The following is a 23,984-nucleotide window of genomic DNA, read 5'->3' as shown; positions in this document are numbered from 1 at the left end:
CACACCTAGCTAATTTTTCTATTTTTAGTAGAAACGGAGTTTCACCATGTTGGCCAGGCTGGTCTCGAACTCCTGACCTCAAGTGTTCCGCCTGCCTTGGCCTCCCACAGTGCTGGGATTACAGGTGTGAGCCACCGTGCTCAGCCCCTCATTATATTTCTATCCGACAGCTCTGGTCTAGACCGTGCCTCCCTCCCTGGACCTGGTCCCATAGGGCTGGTTGGCATCTCCCCCAGGCCAACATGGCCACCTGCGTCCCCAGTGCCACAAGACTTCCCTGCCCCCATGCGGCGGAGCACGCACATTGTTAATCATGAGGTGCATGATAGTTTTGGGCATGAGGTCCCGCACGGTCTTGTTGACAATGGCCATGTACGAGTCCACAAGATTCCGGATGGTCTCCACTTGCCGTTCCAGCTGTGGGTCCATGGAATGCATGAAGCTGTCGGAGCCATTCTCCTCGGTCTCACTGGCCTGCCATGGAGAACACAAGGGCATCAGGGTGGCCAGGCCATGCAGCCAGGCTCCAGGCATCGCCAGGATCTCAGCCCCTCCAAAGGTACCCAGAACATTGAGGCACAGAGAGAAGCGACTGGCCTGAACACACACCAGGCTCCCCATCCCTGTGCCTCTCAGAACCCTAGACTCCTCTGATTCAGCCTTGTCTTGGTTCTGACTCTAGTGCCTAGAATTTGCCTCAATTTCCCAATCCAGAAATTATTATTATTATTATTTTGAAAGAGTCTTTTTTTTTTTTTTTTTTTGAGACGGAGTCTCGCTGTGTCGCCCAGGCTGGAGTGCAGTGGCGCGATCTCGGCTCACTGCAAGCTCCGCCTCCCGGGTTCCCGCCATTCTCCCGCCTCAGCCTCCGAGTAGCTGGGACTACAGGTGCCCGCCACTGCGCCCGGCTAGTTTTTTGTATTTTTTAGTAGAGACGGGGTTTCACCGTGTTAGCCAGGAGGGTCTCGATCTCCTGACCTCGTGATCCGCCCACCTCGGCCTCCCAAGTGCTGGGATTACAGGCTTGAGCCACCGCGCCCGGCCTTTGAAAGAGTCTTGCTCTGTCGCCCAGGCTGGAGTGCAGTGGTGCTGTCTTGGCTCATTGCATCCTCCGCCTCCTGGGTTCAAGCAATTGTCCTGCCTCAGCCTTCTGAGTAGCTGGGATTACAGGTGCGCACCACCATGCCTGGCTAACTCTTGTATTTTTAGTAGAGATGGGGTTTCATCGTGTTGGCCAGGCTGGTCTCGAAATCCTGACCTCATGATCGGCCCACCTCGGCCTCCCAAAGTGTTGGGTTTACAGGCGCGAGCCACTGCGCCTGGTCCCAATCCAGAAATTAGAAAAGAATATCTCCAGGTCCCTTGCTTGAAAACCTGGCTGGAGCTGGTGCCAGGCTGCAGATGCCTGGCAGGAGGCAAGAGAAGGGCACACTCACTTTCTCTTTGTCCTGGGAGGCCCACACACCAACATTGTCACCGCCGCCACCACCAGGGAGCACAGCCGAAGGAAACATACAGAGAGGAAAAGGGGAGAGATTGAGTGAACCTGGGACACTGCACCCCAACTCTCAGGCCACTGTAGACATCGCCACAGTGAAATAGGGGAGGAAAGAGAAGGCAGTCACAAGAAACCACCATCATAGAAAGGGGAATGTACAAATGCCATCTGCAACAGAGACAGAGATGTGAAACTGCCACTGGAGAAGGATGGGAGGACCAGGAGACTTATCTCTGTTCCCACCCCCAGAGTGGGTAGCGGGGAGGATTCCTATTATTTCTGAGCCAAATAAGGGCTGGGAAACATGACGTGACTTGGCATCACTGAGGATGGTGCCCCAGGGGCCCAGGATCACGCTTGCCCCTCCTCTCCTTGCCCTGCCACTCACCCCAACACGCTCAGGGTATACGCCAGCCCTCAGGAAGGAGGCCTTCCAGCTGTCCACCTCCTCCTGTGTCTCACAGGCCAGCTCCAGCTGCCGATAATCCTTGTAGACATTCCTGCAAGACAGGGCAGATGGTGAGGGCAGATGGGCAAAGCCCCACCCTCCCTGGGGGTTAAAGGCATGCCCAGACTTTGGGGTCACCATGCCTGAGGCCAGCTCATTTCCCAGCTGTGTGACCTGTGCAAGTCCCTTCCTCTCTCTCAGCCTCGGTTTCCTCATTGGGAAGATGGGTTAATAAGAATTCCTGCCTCCTCGGGTCACTGAGGATTCAGTGAAGTGAGTGGCAAAATGCTTAGAAGGGGACTGGACCTTTGATAAGGGGACAGCCATACTCAGTGAAGTCTCTAGCTTGGGGCCCAGACCCCACCAGCTTCCTCTGGGGCTCTCTGAGGACCCCTCTGATGGCAGCTGGACTGAACCCTCATCTCTGAGTAGCAGAGGGCCCACTAGAGTCAGCCTTGGGTCAGGAAGGAAGAGGCCTGGTACTGCCACCGCCCTATAGGAAAGTGAGCAGGAGAAGAGGACCAGGCCTGACTAGGGCCCTTTGGCTCCAGTGCCTGGCAGAGTATAGTGCATGAAGAGCATGTACTATACCAGTGACAATGGAAGGGAGGAAGGGAGGGAGGGAGGAAGGAGGGAAGAAAAAAAGGGAGGGAGGAAGGGAGGGAGGAAAGGAGGGAGGGAAGGAGGAGGGAAGGGAAGGGGAGGGGATGGGAGATCTTGACATGATGTCTAGTTCAAAGCAGGAACTCAGTAAGCATCTGTCAGTGGATGCCTTGCTGTGGGGCCTGGGGCAGGTTCCTCTTCTCCCTGGATCCCTGTACCCAGCTTCTACTCAGTGCGGGTGGTTTTGGGACTGCAGCAGCTACAGCCAGGGGCAGGCAGGCACCTCTGCTCCGTGTTAAAGAGGGCAAAGATGTGCTTGCTCGACATGAAGCCCTTCTCCACGTCCCGCAGCTTGAGGTTGTCCACAGACAGCATGTATTTCTTCTCTTTCTCCTGTGGGTGGAGGTAGGAGCAAGGAGTGAGGTTGGCACTGTTCTCTGCCACACCTCACTCCCTAAGAGTCCCCTTGACTGCCCCGGGGCTTCTAAGCATCAGCCCCCTCCCACTGTGAAGGTGCAGCTAGATAAAATTCTGGCCACAGGACCGTAGGCCTCCTGGGCACTGCCGGCCCCCAGTGGCATTCCAGCAGGTCCCACCAGCTCTGCATAGATGCCGGAGGCCAGGAGGCTGGTGAGGGGTGGGGAGGTGAGAGTATGGGAGGCTCCCACAATCCCTCCCCAGGCAAGTCCTGGATACAAGCCAGGCCGGCCTCAGGCAGGGACCGCACACTCAGGCCTCTCTCGCCCCCGGCCTGGCCGCCTCTGACTTCATTTCCTGACTGCAGAGACCAGGAAGGGGGGCCACCAGCCCCGGCGGCTTCAAAGGGCTGCCTCAGCCCACTCCCCCAAGCTCCCCATGTGTTAGCAATAAGGCAGCCAGCACAAGCCTGGAGATGGTGTGCCTGTGTGTGCAACATGTGTGTAGTTGTGTGTTTGTGCCAACACATGCAAGCCCAAGTACATATTACCTATTGTGTGTGTGCACATGTATATCTGGGGAGGTGCCCAGCATGAACCACGTGTCAGTGTGAGCATGTCTGCATCTCAATGTGGATGTGTGCACACTTTGTGGATGTGTGCACACTTTGTGGATGTGTGTCGCAATTGTGCAAGCCTACATTTGCACAGCCACGCACAAGCTTATACCACACACTTATACTGGGGTGCACATCTTACCTGCACACCGTGGTACAATGGGCTATGTGTTTGATTTGTCTAAAGCTGTCTAGGAGGAGTTATGTGTATCTGCACGCAGGCGTGTGGGGTGCTAGGCCCATGAGTATGCTTGGTATGGGCACGTGTGTATGTAGGCTGCTGTGTCCCAGGAGAGGGGTTCAGGGATCCGGGAAGGAGATACCCCAGGATGGGGCTCTGGGAGAGGGGAGGGGTTTTTGTCACCCATGCCCTACTTGCTCATGGGGGTCGTCTGTGTGGGCCTTGGGGATTCATAGAGCTTGGGCATGAGCCTTGCCTAGGTAGGGGGCTGAGTTTAGGGGGACCTTGCTCCCCTGTCCTGGCGTCATCCTGCCCACCCCTCTCTGCCCCCCACGCCCCCCTGGCCCATGCAGCCACATAAAGCCCTCTTTATGCCAGGCGGGTGGCCGGGAGCCCCAGAGGGCGGCTGGGGGAGGAGAGGAGGAAGTTGCACACACGGCCAGGGAACATCTGGAACCGTTCGAGAGAGGCCCCGCCGCCACCCGCCCTGCGCTTTGGGGTTGGACACTAGGTAGGAGCGGCCTCCTCCCCCCACCCCTCCCTTCCTGCCGGCCGGCCCCCTCCTCAGGCCCCTCCTTCTCAGCCCCAGCTCCCGCTTACCCCTGCCACGTCAAAGGAGGCAGAAGGGGAGTTGGGAGCAGAGAGGGGATCACGGGCTGGCTGGTCTGGGGCTGGGGGGACACAGGCTGGGGTTGGGGGGTTCTTGGATCTCCAGGGGATGGGGCTGAAGCGCCCACCGGATGGACAGACACTGCTGCCTGGATGGACCAGAGGACACCTCCACTCCGTCTACCCAGTGTTTAGACTATCTGTTCAGGACTCCCAAATTGTACAGTAGTCTGCACATTGGTTAGGCTGGGCTGGGTTAGACCCTCGGCGCCGCCGCCACTGGAGAGCTGGACCGACCCCTGCCTGCCATCCCAGAACCGGAGCCTGGAGCCAGGGCGTTGGGGCACAGGGTGGGCTGGGAGGAGGCACAGAGGGATGAGGGTGCCACCCTGCTGTGGGACTGGTGGGGGGTAGCGGTGATGGGGGAAGGGTGGCCGAGGAAGACTGAGAGGATGGGGGGATCAATGGGGACTGGGGATGTGGGCAGCTGCCGGTCTGCCCAAAGAGCCTCCCTCACCCCAAAACCTGAGGGCTGGCGGCTGGGTAGAGAAGTACAGACCACTCTCCCACCAGCCTGGACCACCTCCACATCCCCAGTGGTCCTAGTGCAAAAATCCACTCACATTCAACATACATGCGCCTTGATACTCAGAGCCCCAGAACTCACATACATGAGCACCCCATACTTTCAATCTCACACCCATGTCCCAAACAGAGACACACAAGTGCATGCACACACACCCTCACGACTGGAACACTGCCCCCATTCTCACATCCCAAAGACATACACAGATTCTCAAACACCCCACACTCACACCCTCCCTCCAGAGCCCCCTCCCCACACACACCTGCATTTACATCCCAAGTACAGGCACGTGCCCAGAGTCACTCCGCAGGTACACAGATTTCACCCCCAGATGCAAATGCAGACCACATATTCCAAACACACCTAGATGCTTATACCCCAGTCACACTCCTAAAAAACACCCACACACCAGACCCACAAGCCACATATACACACAAAAACACACCCTGCCTCCCAGCACCCACAGCCCACAGCCCGCTCCCACCTCCCCACATGCCATTCTGAGAGCTGTTTTCGCACACAACTTCACTCAGATGTACACAGAATCTCCAGAAAGAGCTGCAGGCTCAGGCACAAGGACAGGGGACCCCCTCAGTGGCACGCGTCCCTCCCCCACAGTGTCGCCAGGTCTCAGGCCCTCAGCCCCAGGTCACATGGTCTCCCTGGCCCTGTGTAAGGAGCCTCAACATGGGAGACCCCAAACCCATGGGGGCATCTAGGCAGCCTGCAGAGTGACCGGCAGGAAGCCGCCCCCTACCCGCACCCCACGCCACCGCACACTTCATCCCTTCCAGGGGCTCCCATGCTGGGGGAGGCCAGGGTTGGGGTAATGAGGTCCAGATGGCTTGGCGCCCCCACCAGTGACGACAGAGGGCCCCTCCCAAGGTGGAGAGTTGGGGCCCCTGCCCAGGACAAACTTGGAGGAGACAGGGACCTGGGAGGGGGCTTGGAGGCCAAAATCATAGGCCCCACCCAGAGCCCTGCTTCCCCATTGAGGGTGCTGTAGCCTCCAACAGCCCCTCAGGAAGAAGAGGGTCCCTTCCCCCACTCCTTGGCCAGCTGGAGTTCATTACCACAAGCCCACCCCCAGCCCTCCCCATTCTCTCTGGTCACCTCTGGAATCCAGATGTGAAAGCCAAATAGACTCATTCTTAAAGGAGACCAGCAACAGGGGAAGGAGGTGGCAGGGGCTTCTGTGCACCCTAGTGGGCGGGGAGGGTTTTTCTGTGGCAACTCGGCAGGGCCCCCACACTCCTTGCCCCTCAGCCTGGGGGCACTCTGCGCATTTCCCTTGGACTGCAGGGGTCTAGGGGACTGGGGTGCAGGGGTTAACCGGGTGTCTGGCAGCTGGACTCGTGTGTGTCATGGGCCTGTGGGGGCCACAGAGGAGGCGGCACGCCCTGCAGCGGGAAAACAGGAAGGCCGCTGGGCCGCAGGGTCAGGGAGGGGCACCCAAGGCCCCTGCCCACCCTCCCCAAGGCACTTAGCCCCAGGCTCCTCAGTCCTGCTAAGCCATCTTCTTCTTCCAACCTGGGTGAGAGGGTGCCTCCCCCTGAACCCCCAGGGTCACCTGCCTTGGACCTTTGCATCCCAACTCCACCCGTGGATCCTTTTTTTTTGAGACAGAGTCTCGCTCTGTTGCCCAGGCTGGAGTGCAATGGTGCGATCTCGGTTCACTGTAAACTCCGCCTCCTGGGTTCAAGGCATTCTTGTGTCTCAGCCTCCCGAGTAGCTGGGATTACAGGCGCCTGCCAACATGCCAGGCTAATTTTTGTATTTTTAGTAGAGACGGGGTTTCACCATTTTGGCCAGGCTGGTCTCAGACTCCTGACCTTAGGTGATCCACCCGCCTCGGCCTCCCAAAGTGCTGGGATTACAGGTGTGAGCCACCATGCCCAGCCTGCCCACGGATCTTTGATGAGACATTTTAAAACCCTATTCCACCATCCAGCCCACTCCAAGCCCATAGGAGGGTCTGAGCCTGACTCTGGCCACCAGCCCAGCCCCTTAATGACTACTGGCTCTTGACTCACCTCATCATCCTTGTACCAGGACAGATTCTCAGCGGTCAGCACAAACCAATACTCCTTGGAGCCCCCTTTCATGATGCCAATATTATTGATAGTCAGCCAGCCCTTGCGGATGACCTGGAGAGTGATGGGGCAGGAGGTCAGCAGACAGGGCCTGAGCCTCCCTGTGGGGGATGGGGTAGGCAAAGAGAGGCATTTGAAACCCCACCACCCCCCCAGCTCTCGGAGGCCTGGCAGTCAGCGAGGGTGGGGGCCAGACCTGCCTTGGTTTGAACCACAAGTGAACAGAGTGGAAGACAGGAAGGCAGAGATCAGCTCAGGATAAAGAGCCTTTGACAGGCAGACCTGGCCGAGTAAGGGACTGGAGGCCTGGGTAGGGGATGAGCTCCCTGTCACTAGGAGTATGCAAGCACAGTTAATGGGGGTGATTGGGCAAGCCAACTGTGAGTCTTGGAAGCTTAAGGTCTCATCTGTTCTGAGACGTGTTTCTGACTTTACACATGCTGCTGCTGCCTCTGCCTAGAAAGCACTTCTTCCTTTTTGCCTGGCAAATTCCCACTCAGCCTTCGGGTATCAGCTCAGAATTCACATTCTCAGGCAGGCCCTTCCTGGCCCCCAGTATAAATCAGGATTCCCATAATAATCTTTGATCACTCCCTGAAGTTGACTTCTGAAACATGATTTCGATTTTTAATTAACCTCTGCATGCGTGTATGTGATTATCTGTTGATGTAGCCTCCCCTGCTAAATGGTGAACTCTTGGTCACTAGTATATCCCAGCACCTTGCAGAAGGCCTGGCAGATAGTAAGTGATCAATACATATTTGTAGTATGAATAAATAAAAGCTATGATAGTATGGTTCTAAGGGTCTTTGGCTCCAGGTCCCCAGGGGCAAGGGCTGAGCCACAAAGTGCCCAGAGTAACAAGCTAAGGTCCCTTTTCATGGCAGGAAGCAGCTGTCCCCAGGACTGTCCAGAGCCATGGCCACAGTCCAGGTCCTGTGGATTCTACTTTGGAGGTAGGGTCACTGGCCAGGCGCTGGCCATGGATCAGACCAAGAGGATGAGGGAGTTGCTTCTGCTCCCTCCTGGACCCTGACCTCTCCAGATTCTTCTCTGAGCATCGAGAGAAGACCCAAGGAGGCCTGGGGCTGGCGGCAAAGCCCTCTGGGGCTAGGCTTGCTTCTGGAGCCCTCCTTATGCCTCTCTGGCTTCCCTGAGAACCTGGCTGAGAACCCAAGCTGCACAGCCCAGCAGCAGTTGAGCTGAGGGGAGGCCACCAGCTGCCTCTCTCACCCCTTCCTGATCAGGCGAGGATTCCCACAGGGTCTTGTCACCGTCTCTGGAATTGAGTCCACTGTCCCAGGATGTGACCAGCAGATCTTGCCACCTGCTCCCCACCCTAACCTGTAGTCTTTGTCCTCCCCTTCGGCCACACCCAACCCTGAACTCCTCTCTGCTCATCCTAAGCCCTCTCTGCAGCCCCACACCAGGGACTTCCTGCTCTCCCAATCCCTACCCTGCATGGAGCTCTCAGGGGCCTTAGCTGGGCCCTACCAGCAGGCCCAGGTCTCCACGTCCTGTCCAGGGGCCAGCACCGTGTAGGCAACAGCTAATGTTGGCTGAATTGAATTATCCTGATACCATGTTCATTCCTCCCTTCATTCTGTTGAGCACCTACTGTGTGCCAGGCATGGGGCTTGAGCTGAGGATTTAATGATAAACGGGACAGACTCAGCCCTCCCCTTGTGGGGCCTGGGAAGGAAATAGACATTAAGCCAATAATCACATAAACACCTAGAGTCTTACAAAGAAACTACGGCCTCTGGAACCTATGGAAAGAAAAGCTGAGGACCCTCGGGCTCATGTGTACAACTGAGCAAGCGCTTCGGACCGGGGATGTTTCCGCAGACATCTAAGGACAGAGAGCAGGAGGCCAGGTGAGCAGTGACTTCTTGACTTCTCTTGACTTCTCATTCGTCTCTTCATTCAAGTCCGGAGGCGATGGTTGTCAGCTTCTTAAAAATGTGTCTCACTCACGTGCATCCATCCATCCAACAGATGTTTAAGGAGCACCTACTCCATGCCAGGCCCGGCCTTCTCACCCACCCAGCCCCACACGGTCTAGTTTTGCCTGAAGTAGGTGCTTGGCTGGTGCACACAGATGGACGGGTGGATGCGGCTGGGCCTGCCTCTGGCCTGAGGGCAGGTGTGAAATGCCAGGGGCTGGTGTGTACAAGCAGCTTCAGCCAAAGGGTGCCCTCCTACCCACTGCAGATTCCCACTGCCAATGGACCCTCCGCCCCCTCACTACACAAGCCGAGAGCCCCAGTCCTGGTACTCACCAGAATCTCATCCTGCAAAGAGGTAACCATAGCAACCACGAGAGGCATCGGGGAGAGAGGAGAGAGGGTTACTGAGGCAGAGTGGGAGGCTTGTGGCTGGCGGCTGACAGGTCCCTGGCCCCCTTGGGACTCTTCCCCTCAGGGGAGGAGCTCTCAGAGTCTGGCGTCCGTCCAGCACCCTCCATCCCTCGGGCTGGGCTGCTGGGGCCCACTCACCTGGTTCCCTGAAGTCTTCTTCTTGTTCATCTGGTTACTCCTCTGCTGAGCACTAATGGGAGGGAGAGGAGGAGTCTCAGAACTTCTCCTTTCAAGAGGCCCAGCTCTACTGCCCACTGCTTAGTGGGCATAGGACCCAGAGGGTTAACCTAGCAGACCTGGGCTCTACACACACTCACACACTCACACACACACACATACACACATACACACACGTTATTACCTTCTCTGCCCAGGGAGCACTCACTTTTTGCTCAGGGAGAGCACTCACTTGGCAAAGCCTATGAAGTCCTCATGGTTGGTGTTCATGTAAGCCAGCTCGATATCGATGAGAAGCATGACCTTCAAGGATACGTAAGTTGGTGGGCAAGCGGAAAAGACACCACAAAGTTTTAAAACGCAGGGCAAGCTGGGAGAAAAATACTTGCAGCACATATAGAAGGTTAGTATCCATAATAAATATAGTCCCTACCATCAGTGAAAGACAAAAACTGAGCGTGGTGGCTCACACCTGTAATCCCAGCACTTTGGGAGGTAGAAGTGGGAGGACTGCTTGAGCCTAGGAGTTCAAGACCAGCCTGGGCAACATAGGGAGACCTGTCTCTACCAAAAAATACAAATGTTAGCCAGGCGTAGTGGCATGTGCCTGTAGTCCCAGCTGCTTGGGAGGCTGAGGCGGGAGGATTGATTGAGCCCAAGAAGTTGAGGCTGCAGTGAGCCAAGATTGCACCACTGCACTCAAGCCTAGAAGACAGAGCAAAACCCTGAGAGAAAAGAAAAGAAAAAAGAAAAGAAAATAAGAGAGGAGAGAAGAGGATGAAAGAAAGAAAGAAAATCACAAATCAAAATAGTCAAGAACATGATGAATAATTCACAGAAGAAATGCATACAACCACTAAGGATGTGTAAAAAATCCTTACCCTCATTAACAAAGAAATGTAAGTTAAAAATGAGGCTTTTAGCCAGGTGCGGTGGCTCACACCTGTAATCCCAGCACTTTGGGAGGCCGAGGCGGGCAGATCACCTGAGGTCGGGAGTTTGAGATAAGCCTGACCAACATGGAGAAATCCCGTCTCTACTAAAAATACAAAATTAGCTGGGCATGGTGGCACATGCCTCTAATCCCAGCTACTTGGGAGGCTGAGGCAGGGGAATCACTTGAACCCAGGAGGCAGAGGTTGCAGTGAGCTGAGATGATGCCACTGCACTCCAGCCTGGGCAACAAGAGCGAAACTTCATCTCAAACAAACAAACAAACAAAAAGAGGTTTTTTAAATGATCAGCATGGCACAAGTGTTGGGAAATGAGCTCTCTCATATATTGTTGATGGAACTGTAAATCAGTATCACCTTCTTGTAGGGCAATTTGGCAATATTTAACAAACATTAAAATGCACAGGGCTGGGTGTGGTGGCTCATGCCCATAATCCCAGCACTTTGGGAGACTGAGGCAGGAGGATCACTTGAACCTAGGAATTCAAGACCAACCTGGGAAACATGGAGAAACCTTGTCTCTACAAAAAACAGAAAAATTAACCAGGTGTAGTGGTGCACGCCTGTGGTCCCAGCTACTTGGGAAGCTGAGATGGGAGGATCATTTGAGCCCAGGGATGCAGAGGTTGCAGTGAGCCATAATGGCACCACTGCACTCCAGCCTGGGTGTCAGAGCGAGACCCTATTTCAAAAAAAAACAAACAATGCACATATTCACTTCCAGAATTATATCTCACAGATACACTCATCAAGTAAGCAAAGATACAGGAGCCAGAGTATTCAAAGTAGTACAGTTTGTAATAGAGAAAAATTGGGAGCAAGTCAGTGGCTATCTAAGGGTGAAATAGATTATGATACTCTTTAGACAAGAAAGCACCTTGCAGCTGTTCAAAAGAACAAGGACCGGCCAGGCGCGGTGGCTCACGCCTGTAATCCCAGCACTTTGGGAGGCCAAGGCAGGCAGATCTCTTGAGATCACAAGTTCAAGACCAGCCTGGCCAACATGGTGAAACCCTGTCTCTACAAAAATACAAAAATTAGCCGGGTGTGGTGGCGTGCACCTGTGGTCCTAGCTAATTGGGAGGCTGAGGCAGGAGAATGGCTTGAACCTGGGAGGCGGAGGTTGCAGTGAGCCAAGATCAAGCCACTGCACTCCAGCCTGGGCAACTGAGCGAGACTCCATCTCAAAAAAAAAAGCAAAAAAAAAAAAAAAAAAAAAAAGAACAAGGTGGTGGCTCAAGCCTGTAATCCCAGCACTTTGGGAGGCCGAGACGGGGGATCATGAGGTCAGGAGATCGAGACCATCCTGGCGAACACAGTGAAACCCCATCTCTACTAAAAAATACAAAAAACTAGCCGGGCGAGGTGGTGGGCGCCTGTAGTCCCAGCTACTCAGGAGGCTGAGGCAGGAGAATGGCGTAAACCCGGGAGGCGGAGCTTGCAGTGAGCTGAGATCTGGCCACTGCACTCTAGCCCGGGCGACAGAGCGAGACTCCGTCTCAAAAAAAAAAAAAAAAAAAAAAAAAAGAACAAGGATAATGTCCAGGTTCCAGCCTGAAAAGACCCTTGCAAACGATTAAGTGTGCACAGATTTGGAATTGAGTAGTGATAAGAGTGACTTTCCAGATGGCACAAAGAATGTCAGGTTCAGACCCAAGCCCCACTGCTTCCTATGAGCTTGGAGTCTGTCCTCAGCCTCAGATTCCACAAATGTAGAGTTTCTGCCTCTTAGAACTGGTGAAGACACAGAATCAACAGATGTTAGATATTACGATTATCTTCAGAGGAAAAAGGCAAGGCACACAGCAGGATTGTGGTTTAGGATAAAGATGGAATCTGGATTGTGTGTGTTTGTGTGTGAGTGTACCTGTGTAAGAAAATGCCTGCAAGGTGACACACTAAACTGTTTTGCCTTTTGGGGTATTACTGAGGCAGAGTCTCGCTGTGTTGCCCATGCTGGAATGCAGTGGCATGATCACAGCTCACTGCAGCCTCTGCTTCCCAGGCTCAAGCGATCCTCCCACCTCAGCCTCCCATGTGTGTAGCTAGGAATTCAGGTGCATGCTGCCTCACCTAGCTAGTTTTTAAATTTTTTTGTAGAGACGGGGTCTTGCCATGTTGCCCTGGCTGATCTCAAACTCCTGGGCTCATATAATCCTCCCACCTAGGCCTCCCAAAGTGCTGGGATTACAGGTATAAGCCACTGTGTGGAGTCTCAAACTGTTACTAATGGTTATTTTTCAGGAGGAACTGGGGGTGGGGAAGAGTGAATGGAGGGCTATCTCCTTGTAATTTAACCACTTCAATGCTGACTGAATCTTTTATTGAGTATTTATGATGTTTGTAATTAAAAAGCAATCAATAAGGATTTAAAAATATGACATCAACGACAAAAACATGAATGAATGGAGATGGCACCATCATGGAGAGATGTGTGAAAACAGGAAATGGGAAATGGGAGCCAGAGGGGCCTACAACAGACAGGTAGGGGCATGGCAGACATGGATCAGGAAGGAGGACTCGTCTCTGAGCTCCGTGAGGGCCGCGATGGGCCCTGTTCACCTCTGCTCCATGCAGCTTAGAGGTAGCATTCAGTGGCTATGTTTGTGATTGAAGGAAGAAATGAGTGAATATTTGATGAACGATGACAAAAAAGGTGGGGGTCGCTATGAGGGGTATAATGTGACCCAGAGAACCAGCAAATAGACAAAGAGAGGCCCAAAGAGAGGACCACAAGGATAGACTGCCAGAAAGTGAAGAAAGCCAGACTAGCCTGGGCACCGTGGCTCATGCCTGTAATCCCAGCACTTCGGGACGCTGAGGCAGATCGCTTGAGCCCAGAAGTCTGAGGCCATCCTGGGCACCATAGTGAGACCCCCGTCTCTACAAAAGATTTTAAAGTTAGCCAGGCATAGCGGCATGCACCTGTAGCCCCAGCTACTCAGAAGGCTAAAGTCGGAGGATCGCTTGAGCCCGGGAGGTTGAGGCTACAATGGACCATGATCATGCCACTGCACTCCAGCCTAGCAGGGGCGACAGAGCAGTACTCTGTCTCCAAAAAAATAAGCATAGAATTACCCTACGGCCCAGCACTTCCACTTTTAGGTATGTATCCAAAAGGGTTGAAAGTGGGGACTCTGTAATCCCAGCACTTTGGGAGGCCGAGACGGGCGGATCACGAGGTCAGGAGATCGAGACCATCCTGGCTAACACGGTGAAACCCCGTCTCTACTAAAAATACAAAAAAAAAACTAGCCGGGCGAGGTGGCGGGCGCCTGTAGTCCCAGCTACTCGGGGGGCTGAGGCAGGAGAATGGCGTGAACCCGGGAGGCGGAGCTTGCAGTGAGCCAAGATTGCGCCACTGCACTCCAGCCTGGGCGACAGAGTGAGACTCCGCCTCAAAAAAAAAAAAAAAAAAAAAGAAAGAAAGTGGGGACTGAGACAGGGATTTGTACACTCATCTTCATAGCAGCATGATGCACAATGGCCAAAAGGTAGAAACAACCCACATGGATAAACCACGTGTGGTCCATCCATACAATGTAATATTATTCAAGTCTTAAAAAGGAAGCAGCTTTTGACACATGCTACAATATTGATGACCCTGGAAGACATTATGCTAAGTGACAGATACTGTATGACTCCACTTACATGAGGTCCCTAGAAAAGTGAAATTCATAGATACAGGCCAGGCACGGTGGCTCACACCTGTAATCCCAGTACTTTGGGAGGCCGAGGCGGGTGGATCACTTGAGATCAGGAGCTTGAGACCAGCCTGGCCAACATGGTGAAACCCCATCTCTACCAAAAATATAAAAAATAAGCCGGGTATGGTGACACATGCCTGTAATCCCAGCTACTTGGGAAGCTGAGGCAGGAGAATCGCTTGAACTCAGGAAGCCGAGGTTGCAGTGAACCGATTTCATGCCACTGTACTCCAGCCTGGGCAACAGCGAGGCTCCGTCTCAAAACAAACAAACAAACAAAAAAACAAATTCATAGAGACTGAAAGTTGAATGGTGGCTGCCAGCTGCCAGGAGCTGGGGGAGCAGGGAATGGGATGTTAGTGTTTCATGGGGACAGTTTCCATTTTTTTTTTTTTTTTTTTTTTTTTTGAGACGGAGTCTCGCTCTGTCGCCCGGGCTGGAGTGCAGTGGCCGGATCTCAGCTCACTGCAAGCTCCGCCTCCTGGGTTTTACGCCATTCTCCTGCCTCAGCCTCCCGAGTAGCTGGGACTACAGGCGCCCGCCACCACGCCCAGCTAGTTTTTTTTGTATTTTTTTTAGTAGAGACGGGGTTTCACCGTGTTAGCCAGGATGGTCTCGATCTCCTGACCTCGTGATCCGCCCGTCTCAGCCTCCCAAAGTGCTGGGATTACAGGCTTGAGCCACCGCGCCCGGCCTCCATTTTGCAAGATGAAAAGAGCTCTGTAGGCCGGGCGCGGTGGCTCATGTCTATAATCCCAGCACTTTGGGAGGCCAAAGTGGGCAGATCATTTGAGGTCAGGAGTTTGAAACCAGGCTGGCCAACATGGTGAAACCCCGTCTGTACTAAAAATACAAAAATTTCCCGGGCATGGTGGCACACACCACCTCTCAGTAGCCTCCCAGCTACTCGGGAGGCTGAGGCCATAGAATCGCTTGAACCCAGGAATCGGAGGTTGCAGTGAGCTGAGATCACACCACTGCACTCCAGCCTGGGCGATAGAGCAAGACTCTTCTCAAAAAAAAAGAGTTCTGTGGATGAATGATGCTGTGCAACAATGCAATGTACTTAGTGCCACTGAACTGTGCACTGAAACACGGCTAAAGTGGTATTTTAACGTGTATTTTACTACAATAAAAAAAGAGAGAGAAGCAGAGAGTCAATATGAGAGGGAGGAAGACTGAGACCGAAGAGACAAAACGAGAAGGAAGCAACCCCAGGGCCAGGAGTGGAAGGCGCAGGCAGCCAGGAGGGGAAGGAACACGCGGCCAGGCCGGGTGCCGCCGGGCTCACCTGCTCCTTGGTGCGGCCCTCGCGCTCCCGGATGTGGGTGGTCACGATGCGCTCCATCTCCTCCCGCAGCCGCGGGTACTGCTGGAGCTGGGGAAGGGCAGGAGGGCAGAAAGCCACGTACACAGGGGGCATGGGTAGGGAGCACCCACACCCCACGAGTCCAGGGATCCGCGGTGCAGGGTGGGAGGCACACACAGAACGCCCACGACGCCGGGAAGAGAGACCTGGGGTCCCAGGACGCTGATGGCACCAAGCCACGGCCACCCCTTTCCCCCAAGTGTGGGTTCCAAATGGCGATTCAAGGGTCTTCCTGGTTCCAGGCCCTCTTCACTGGCCTACCTGGGCAACTTCAGGGCAAAGGGGTGGTTCCCGTGGGAGAAAGGCCATGGGAATGAGCCTGCCCCACTGACTGGTTAGGTTGAGACCTTGGGACCGTTAGCTCCCAAGGTGTTCCCTCATCCTTAGGGCTACCCCATGCCTTCCTAAAGGCATGGAGGGACAGCTAGATGGGGAATCGGGCAGGGGACAGCCTCCGGATTCCTATCCAGGAGGAATCGGGGGAGGACAGGGACCAAGGTGCCAGTTGGCCTCCTGAGTCAGGCTGGGGACAGGCAATGCTCCTTGTCAGAGCTGGGGAGGGGGTTCAGGGGGAAACCAGCAGTCACACCAGAGGACATGCAGGAAACACAGGCAAAAGCATGCAAGGGCTGAGGGACATGCGAGGTGGGGGCCAGCAGCATGAGCAGTACCCCGCGGGGCCTGGCTGGGCCCTGGCCTGGTGGTGGAATCCATTCAGCTGTCTCCCTTGCATGCCCCTGCCTGGCACCACCATCCCCAGCCACACTGTCTCGACCCCACTCCCTTGGGGTAGGAGCTCAGCAGCACCCCTTTCCCCCCAGTTCTTATGAAGGGAGGCTGAAGGGGAAGTTGCTCCATGCCCATCCCCCTCCGCCTGTGAGTCGTGCCCTCAGCTCAGTCGGGCTCTGGACACAGCCCAGGTGATTCACTTGACTACAAGGTTCTGCCGGACTTCAGCTCCTCCAGAAAGCCTGCCCCGACTGCCTGAGAGCTGAGTCAGGGGCCTCTCTCCACTCCTCTCCCACTCCACCTCCTCCAATCAACTGGGTTGCAACTGCCCCTGAAGCAGGGCTGGGGCAGGGCCAGGCCCATGGCCAGTGCTGGAAGAGGGCGTGTTGGAGAATGAGGGAGTGAATGAAGGATGGATGTCAGGGTGAGTGGCACAGGGTCCTCAGCCCTCTGGCCCATGATCAGATCTTCCCAGGGAGGAGACTCAGTGCATTTCTGTTGATGGGAGCCCATCCCCAGGGGCTCCGGTCCTGTGGGCCCATTCTCCCCACGCGGTGGCCACCTGGGACCCAGGCAGCGTGATGGGGCAAAGCTGGGAGCGCTCCTCGTCCTTCCCGTGGCTGGGTCAGGCCCTTCAGGTGGGTCCCCCAGTGGAGGAAGAGGCCCAGGGATTGGTGTGCCTGAGTCACAGGTGGTGATTCTGAGGGCAGCATGGGGGCCAAGGAGTTTTGAGGAGGGGCATCGGGAGAGGCAGGAGGATGGGGAGAAAGCGGTGCCCTGGATATCAGTCCAGGATGCCAACACGAGGGATGCCCACATCACACCCATCATCCTGTGGCTGTGCCAAGGGTGTGGCTGATGTGGCTAAGCTCAGGAGGCCTGAGGGAGGGGCAGCCTGAGACCAGGGGCTTAAAAACAGTGACTAGAGGGGCCTTGCGGACCCCACTGCTCCTGAGGCTCAAGGAAGAGCTCCTGCTCTTTGCAGTCTCCAAGTCTGGGCAGACATTTAGGACTGGGTCACCACCAGCAGGCCTCCTCTGAGGTGGTCCCAAGTGCTCCCTCCCAGGGTAGAGTTTGGAGGAGTGGGGAGAAGGAGGGAGGAGGAGGGAGCAATTTGCCAAAGAGCATGACCAATTCTCCCACTAACCCCCTGGATGTCACATGTCTCAAGTTTTCCACGTGTCACCCATGGCAGGGCAGCCTCCACCCCTTTGAGAAGTTCTGTTCCCTTTGAGCAACTTTTTCCATTCTGGCGGCCTCTGAACATTTCCAGGACATTTCGCCAGCTTTTCAAAAGGAACTTTCCCCTCTCAGCCGTTGGCTGAGGGGATGGTCAGCCTGGAGCCCCCTGGGTTAGCGGTCAGGGACACAGCCCCTGGAGCCATTCAGCCCTGGGTTCAAAGCCAGCTACTGTCTGCTGACTCTCCTTAGAAAAGTGACCAGACCGCTCTGGGCCTCAGTTTCTCCATGTGGAAAAAGGGGTAGTAATGACGCCTTCCCTCCTAGGGTTGTTGAGAGAACTGAGCAGCACACCCCTTGCCCAACATTAAACTCTTGATTTCACTCAGAGATGGCAAGTCTAATCCCAGCAGGGCTAGGAGTAATGAGAGTTCACTTATTAATACTCTTTAAACCTCTGGCAGGAGTGACTTGCTAAACTTAGAAAACTCGAGGAGAGGAAAAAATACACATACAAAGATGGGTGAGTTTTGACTATAAGGAAAAAAATAATTATGATCCACTAAACCAATCAAAAGGCAAAAGTGGTGGGGCGCGGTGACTTACACCTGTAATCCCAGTACATTTGGAGGCTGAGGCGGGTGAATCACCTGAGGTTGGGAGTTTGAGACCAGCCTGACCAATATGGAGAAACCGCATCTCTACTAAAAATACAAAAGTAGCCGGGCGTGGTGGTGTGTGCCTCTAATCCCAGCTACTTGGGAGGCTGAGGCAGGAGAATCGCTTAAACCCAGGAGGTATAAGTTGCAGTGAGCCGAGATCGTGCCATTGCACTCTAGCCTGGGCAACAAGAGCGAAACTCTGTCTCCAACAACAACAACAACAAAAAGGCAAAAGTATCAGTTTCCTCCTTGTAGACCAAAGCTTTCCTTTTCAAATATTTGTTGATCAGTTTTTTCTGCTCACAAAAATCACACAGATGGCAGGGCACGGTGGCTCATGCCTGTAATCCCAGCACTTGGGAGGCTGAGGCAGGTGGATCACTTGAGGTCAGGAGTTCGAGACCAGCCTGGCTAACATGGTGAAATCCCATCTCTACTAAAATTACAAAAATTAGCTGGGCATTATGACACATGCCTTTAATCACAGCTACTCAAGAGGCTGAGGCACAAGAATCGTTTGAACCCTAGAGGCAGAGGTTGCAGTGAGTCGAGATCATGCCACTGCACTACAGCCTGGGTGACAGAGAAAGACTCTGTCTCAAGAAAAAAAAAAAAGACAAAGAAAAAAAAATCACACAGACTCACTGTAAAAGATTAGAGCAGGACGCCGGGCGCGGTGGCTCACGCCTGTAATCCCAGCACTTTGGGAGGCCGAGACGGGCGGATCACGAGGTCAGGAGATCGAGACCATCCTGGCTAACACGGTGAAACCCCATCTCTACTAAAAATACAAAAAATTAGCTGGGCGTGGTGGCGGGTGCCTGTAGTCCCAGCTACTCCGGAGGCTGAGGCAGGAGAATGGAGTGAACCCGGGAGGCGGAGCTTGCAGTGAGCCAAGATCGCGCCACTGCACTCCAGCCTGGGCGACAGAGCGAGACTCCGTCTCAAAAAAAAAAAAAAAGATTAGAGCATGACTAAAATGTATGATGTGGGCTGAGCGTGGTGGCTCATGTCTGTAATCCCAGCACTCTGGGAGGCCGAAGCAGGTGGATCACCTGAGGTCAGGAGTTCGAGACTAGTGTGGCCAACATGGTAAAACCCCGTCTCTACTAAAAATACAAAAAACTAGCTGGGTGTGGTGGCGGGCACCTGTAATCCCAGTTACACGGAGGCTGAGGCAGGAAAATTGCTTGAACCTGGATGGCAGAGGTTGCAGTGAGCCGAGATCACGCCATTGCACTCCAGCCTAGGTAACAAGAGCAAAACTCCATCTCGAACAAAACAAAACAAAACAAAAAAAACTTCATGTTTCTTAGTGCCTACTGCATGCCAGTAATAAAATCTGTGAAGTGAAAATCAAAAGATTCCTATGGTGAATACGTTTTTGGGATTTTATCATTCACATATATTATTTTTTCTCCAAAATACCATATATTCTTTTCTGAAACCTGCTTTTTTTTTCCCCCAAGGAGGGACAAGCAAATCCCATCTTTTTTTAATGTTTAATTTTAATTTTTTTTGAGGCGGAGTCTCGATCTGTCACCCAGGCTGGAATGCAATGTCTCAATCTCGGCTAACTGCAACCTCTGCCTCCTGGGTTCAAGCAATTCTCTGCCTCAGCCTCCCGAGTAGCTGGGATTATAGGCACCCGCCACCACACCCAGCTAACTTTTGTATTTTTAGTAGAGACAGGGTTTCACCATGTTGGCCAGGCTGGTCTTGAACTCCTTACCTTGTGATCCACCCACCTCAGGTTCTCAAAGTGCTGGGATTACGGGCATGAGCCACCACGCCCGGCCCCCTGCCCTGTCTTTTTTTTTTCCTTTGAGACGGAATCTTACTCTGTCACCCAGGCTGGAGTGCAGTGGCGTGATCTTGGCTCACTGCAACCTCCACCTTCCAGGTTCAAGTGATTCTCCTGCCTCAGCCTCCCGAGTGGCTGAGATTACAGGTGCCCACCATCACACCCGGCTAATTTTTCTATTTTTAGTAGCGACAGGTTTCACTGTGTTGGCCAGGCTGGTCTCAAACTCCTGATCTCAGGTGATTCACCTGCCTCGGCCTCCCAAAGTGCTGGGATTACAGGCGTGAGCCACTGCACATGGCCAAGCTTTTTTTTTTTTTTTTTTTAAAGACAGGGTTTTGCTCTGTCTTCCAGGCTGGAGTGCAGTGGTGTGATCACAATCATGGCTCACTGCAGCCTCGACCTCCCAGGCTCAAGCAATCCTCCCACCTCAGCCAGCCAAGTAGTTGGGACTACCGGCGTGTGCCACCATGCCCAGCTAATTTTTTTTAATTTTTGTAGAGACAGGGTCTTACTATGTTGCCTAGGCTGGCCTCTAACTTCTTTTTTATTTATTTAAAGACAGGGTCTCTAAAATAACCCAGGAGTGCAGTAGTGCAACTGAACTCCTTGGTTCAAGCCATCCTCCTGCCTCAGCCTCCCAAGTAGCAAGGACTGTAGGTACACACTGCCACACCTGGCTAATTTTTTAAAAAATTTGTAGAGACAGGGTTTTGCTGTGTTGCCAAGGCCGATATTAAACTTCTGGCCTCAAGCAATCCTCTTGCTTCAACTTCCCAAAGTTCTGGGGTTACAGGTGTGAGCCGTGGTGCCTGGCCTATATAAACATTTTAATGGGTGTGTAACATTCTATTGAAAAGATTTATCACAGTTTACTTAACCATTTTCCTATTGGTGAATATTTAGATAGTCTCCAGTTTTTCTTTTTCTTTTTTTCTTTCTTTTTTTTGAGATGGAGTCTTGCTCTGTTGCCCAGTCTGGAGTGCAGTGGTGTGATCTTGGCTCACTACAACCTCCACCTCCCCGGTTTAAGCGATTCTCCTGCCTCAGCCTTCCAAGTAGCTGGGACTACAGGTACGTGCCACCATGCCGGGCTAATTTTTGTATTTTTAGTAGAGACAGGGTTTCACCATATTGGTCAGGCTGGTCTTGAACTCCTGACCTTGTGATCCACCCACCTCAGCCTTCCAAAGTGCTGGGATTACAGGCGTGAGCCACCGCACCTGGCCAGATAGTCTCCAGTTTTTCAATATTCTAAATAGCCTGACAATGAATATCTCTGTGGATAGATTTTTGCTTTTCTTTCTCTGCGATTGTTTCCTTAGGATAGATTCCTAGAAGACTGATTACTAGATATAAACATTTAAAAACCATGAAACACTTTGACTCTCATTCCAAAAGGAAAGCAGTAATTATGGTAAAATTTGGAAACAACCCAAATGTCCATCAAGAAGGGACTGATGCCAGATGGTGGTTCATGCCTATAATCCCAGCATTTTGGGAGGCTGAAGCAGGAGGACTGTTTGAGGCCTGAAGTTCAAGAGCAGCCTGGGCAACACAGTAAGATCCTGTCTTAACAAAAAAATTATTAGGCTGGGCAGGATGGCTCATACCTGTAATCCCAGCATATTGGGAGGCTAAGGTGGGTGGATCAATTGAGGTCAGGAGTTCAAGACCAGCCTGGCCAACATGATGAAACCCCATCTCTATTAAAAATATGAAAAATTAGCTGGGCATGGTGGGAGGCGCCTGTAATCCCAGCTACTCGGGAGGCTGAGGCAGGAGAATCACTTGAACCTGAGAGATGGAGGTTGCAGTGAGCCAAGATCACACCACTGCACTCCAGCCTGGGCGACAAGCATGAAACTCTGTCCCTCCCCCCAAAAAAAACAAAAAATAAACAATAAAAACAAAACAAAAAAAAAACAATCAAACAAAAAAAGTAGCTGGGTGTGGTGCTACGTGCTTGTAGTCCCAGCTACTTGGGAGGCTGAGGCGGTAGGATCACTTGAGCCCAGTTTGAGGCTGCAGTGAGCTATGATGGTGCCACTGCACTCCACGCTGGGAGATACAGCAAAACCCTGTCTCTAAAAAAGAAAGAAAAAACAACGGGATAAGTACTACAATACATCTATAAGGATGTTCACTGTAGCATCGTTTGTGAAGGCAAAAAAAAAAAAAAAAAAAGCAAAAATTTAAACTTAAATGTCCATCAAGAGGACATTGAACATATAAATCATGCCACATTTCTACAGTGGAATACAACTCAGTAGTTAAAGAGCATGAGACCGGCCAGGCATGGTGGCTCACACCTGTAATCCCAGCACTTTGGGAGGCCGATGTGGGCAGATCACCTGAGGTCAGGAGTTCGAGACCAGCCTGGCCAACATGGTGAAACCTGTCTCTACTAAAAATACAAAAATCAGCCAGGCGTGGTGGTGCTCACCTGTAGTCCCAGCCACTTGGGAGGCTGAGGTGGAAGTACCACTTGAACCCAGGAGGTGGAGGTTACAGTGAGCCAAGATCATGCCACTGCACTCCAGCCTAGGCAACAGAGTAAGACTCTGTCTCAAAAGAAAAAAAAAAAAAAAAAAAGGCATGAGACCAATCTTTATGTAGCAACATACAAGGATTACACAACACACTGCTCAGTGAAAAAGAATGCGTGGTGGCTCATGTTTGTAATCCTAGCACTTTGGGAGGCCAACGCAGGCGGATCACCTCAGGTCAGGGGTTCGAGACCAGCCTGGCCAATGTGGTGAGACCCCATCTCTACTAAAAATACAAAAATCAGCCAGGGGTGGTGGTGCATGCTTGTAATCCCAGCCACTCAGGAGGCTGAGGCAGGAGAATGCTTGAACCCAGGAGGCAGAGGTTGCAGTGAGCCGAGACGGTGCCACTGCACTCCAGCCTGGGTGACAGAGCAAGATTCCATCTAGGAAAAAAAAAAAGGAATGGCGATGATTGATGTTTACTTGAAACTCAATGCTAAGGCGGATGTGCCTCCACCCACCAGCATAGGAAAGTCCTTCAGATACAGGTGAGGCTGGGCTCACCCCTGGCGCCTCTGATTTAGCCTGCTGGAGAAGCTCCTGTAGGCAACTGATTCTCTTGCACTCCTCTGGGAAGAACTGCTTTAGACAACCTGGCTAAAAATTCTCAAAATGCCCAAAAGCAGACAAATAGGAAAAAGGCATCTAAAAAGTCACAGACAACTCAAAAGAGGCCGCCCCTGTCTAGCATGCACGGATTACTCACTGTAAAGTGAGTAATCCAATATGCTTTTAGGCAAATTGGTTTTGAGGAACTAGGACAGCTCCCCCTGCCCAGGAGTCCCTGACCTCACACCCTTTCCTCTGACCTTCCTAAATCTGAATCACACTCTGCTTCTCTTTTCTGAGACTCTGTTTTGCCATCTGCAAAATGGGAATAACAACACTACCCACGTCTCAGGGTGGTTGAGAGGACTGAGTCAGATAGTAAGGGCAAGCACTTAGCCTGTGCTTGGCACATAGTAGGTGCTCAGTAAACAGCTGCCATCTCCTTAACATCATCTTCATCACTGGCATAGGTGCCACCAAGGAGGCTTGGGTTGGAGTCAAGTCTTCTGGCAGGGATGGGGGCCTGGAGGAGTCATGAGTGCAAGTACCCAGGGTTAGAAACTGGCAGGAAACACTAGGGCTGGGTCCCTGTGAGTAGCCGTGAGGCCTGCTCAGGAGATCGTTCTGCCCACGGGAGGCCATGGCCACAAGGAATGGACGGCAAGGTCCAGCCCCGCCCAGGCGGCCGTCATACCTTTTCGCTACACTTTCTGATGGTGGCTGTGAGCTCACTGACTACCATATCCACACACTTGATACTGGGCTCTTTGAGCTTCTGCACCTGCTTTTTCACTGTGGCTTCAAAAGCGAGGTCAGGTGTGAAGAGGCCCGTCCTGCACCCGGGGAGGAGGTGGGGACAGGAGGAGGAGCAGCCGTGGGTGGGGAGGAGAAG

At 53.0% G+C, this 23,984-nt stretch overlaps 1 protein-coding gene across 19 annotated transcripts in view; it reads right to left on the bottom strand.

Moving 5' to 3' along the window:
* DNM1 (dynamin 1) overlaps nucleotides 1-23,984 on the bottom strand; it is a 54,225-nt gene that overhangs the window by 6,156 nt on the left and 24,085 nt on the right. For 12 of the 19 annotated variants that reach the window (XR_004432753.1, XR_004432757.1, XR_004432752.1 and 9 more), the window contains exons 11-19: nucleotides 15,540-15,626; nucleotides 9,821-9,891; nucleotides 9,550-9,601; nucleotides 9,334-9,345; nucleotides 6,992-7,105; nucleotides 2,833-2,942; nucleotides 1,887-1,998; nucleotides 1,437-1,448; nucleotides 304-474 (exon numbers count right to left, since the gene is read on the bottom strand). Coding sequence is in view for 13 of the 19 variants with exons in the window: in XM_033192289.1 (XP_033048180.1) it covers nucleotides 304-474; nucleotides 1,437-1,448; nucleotides 1,887-1,998; nucleotides 2,833-2,942; nucleotides 6,992-7,105; nucleotides 9,334-9,345; nucleotides 9,550-9,601; nucleotides 9,821-9,891; nucleotides 15,540-15,626 (741 nt within the window). In the remaining 6 variants the exon portion in view is untranslated. Of the gene's footprint in view, nucleotides 1-303; nucleotides 475-1,436; nucleotides 1,449-1,886; nucleotides 1,999-2,832; nucleotides 2,943-6,991; nucleotides 7,106-9,333; nucleotides 9,346-9,549; nucleotides 9,602-9,820; nucleotides 9,892-15,539; nucleotides 15,627-23,786; nucleotides 23,926-23,984 lie in introns of all 19 variants that reach the window. The other 7 variants (XM_033192280.1, XM_033192343.1, XM_033192356.1 and 4 more) reach the window with 3 other exon arrangements.

The sequence above is a fragment of the Trachypithecus francoisi genome, unplaced genomic scaffold (genome assembly GCF_009764315.1).
Source record: "Trachypithecus francoisi isolate TF-2019V2 unplaced genomic scaffold, Tfra_2.0 Contig01585, whole genome shotgun sequence".
Lineage (NCBI taxonomy): Eukaryota > Metazoa > Chordata > Mammalia > Primates > Cercopithecidae > Trachypithecus > Trachypithecus francoisi.
The sequence above is the reverse complement of the archived record's forward strand: the minus strand, read 5'-3'. Positions and strand labels throughout refer to the sequence as shown.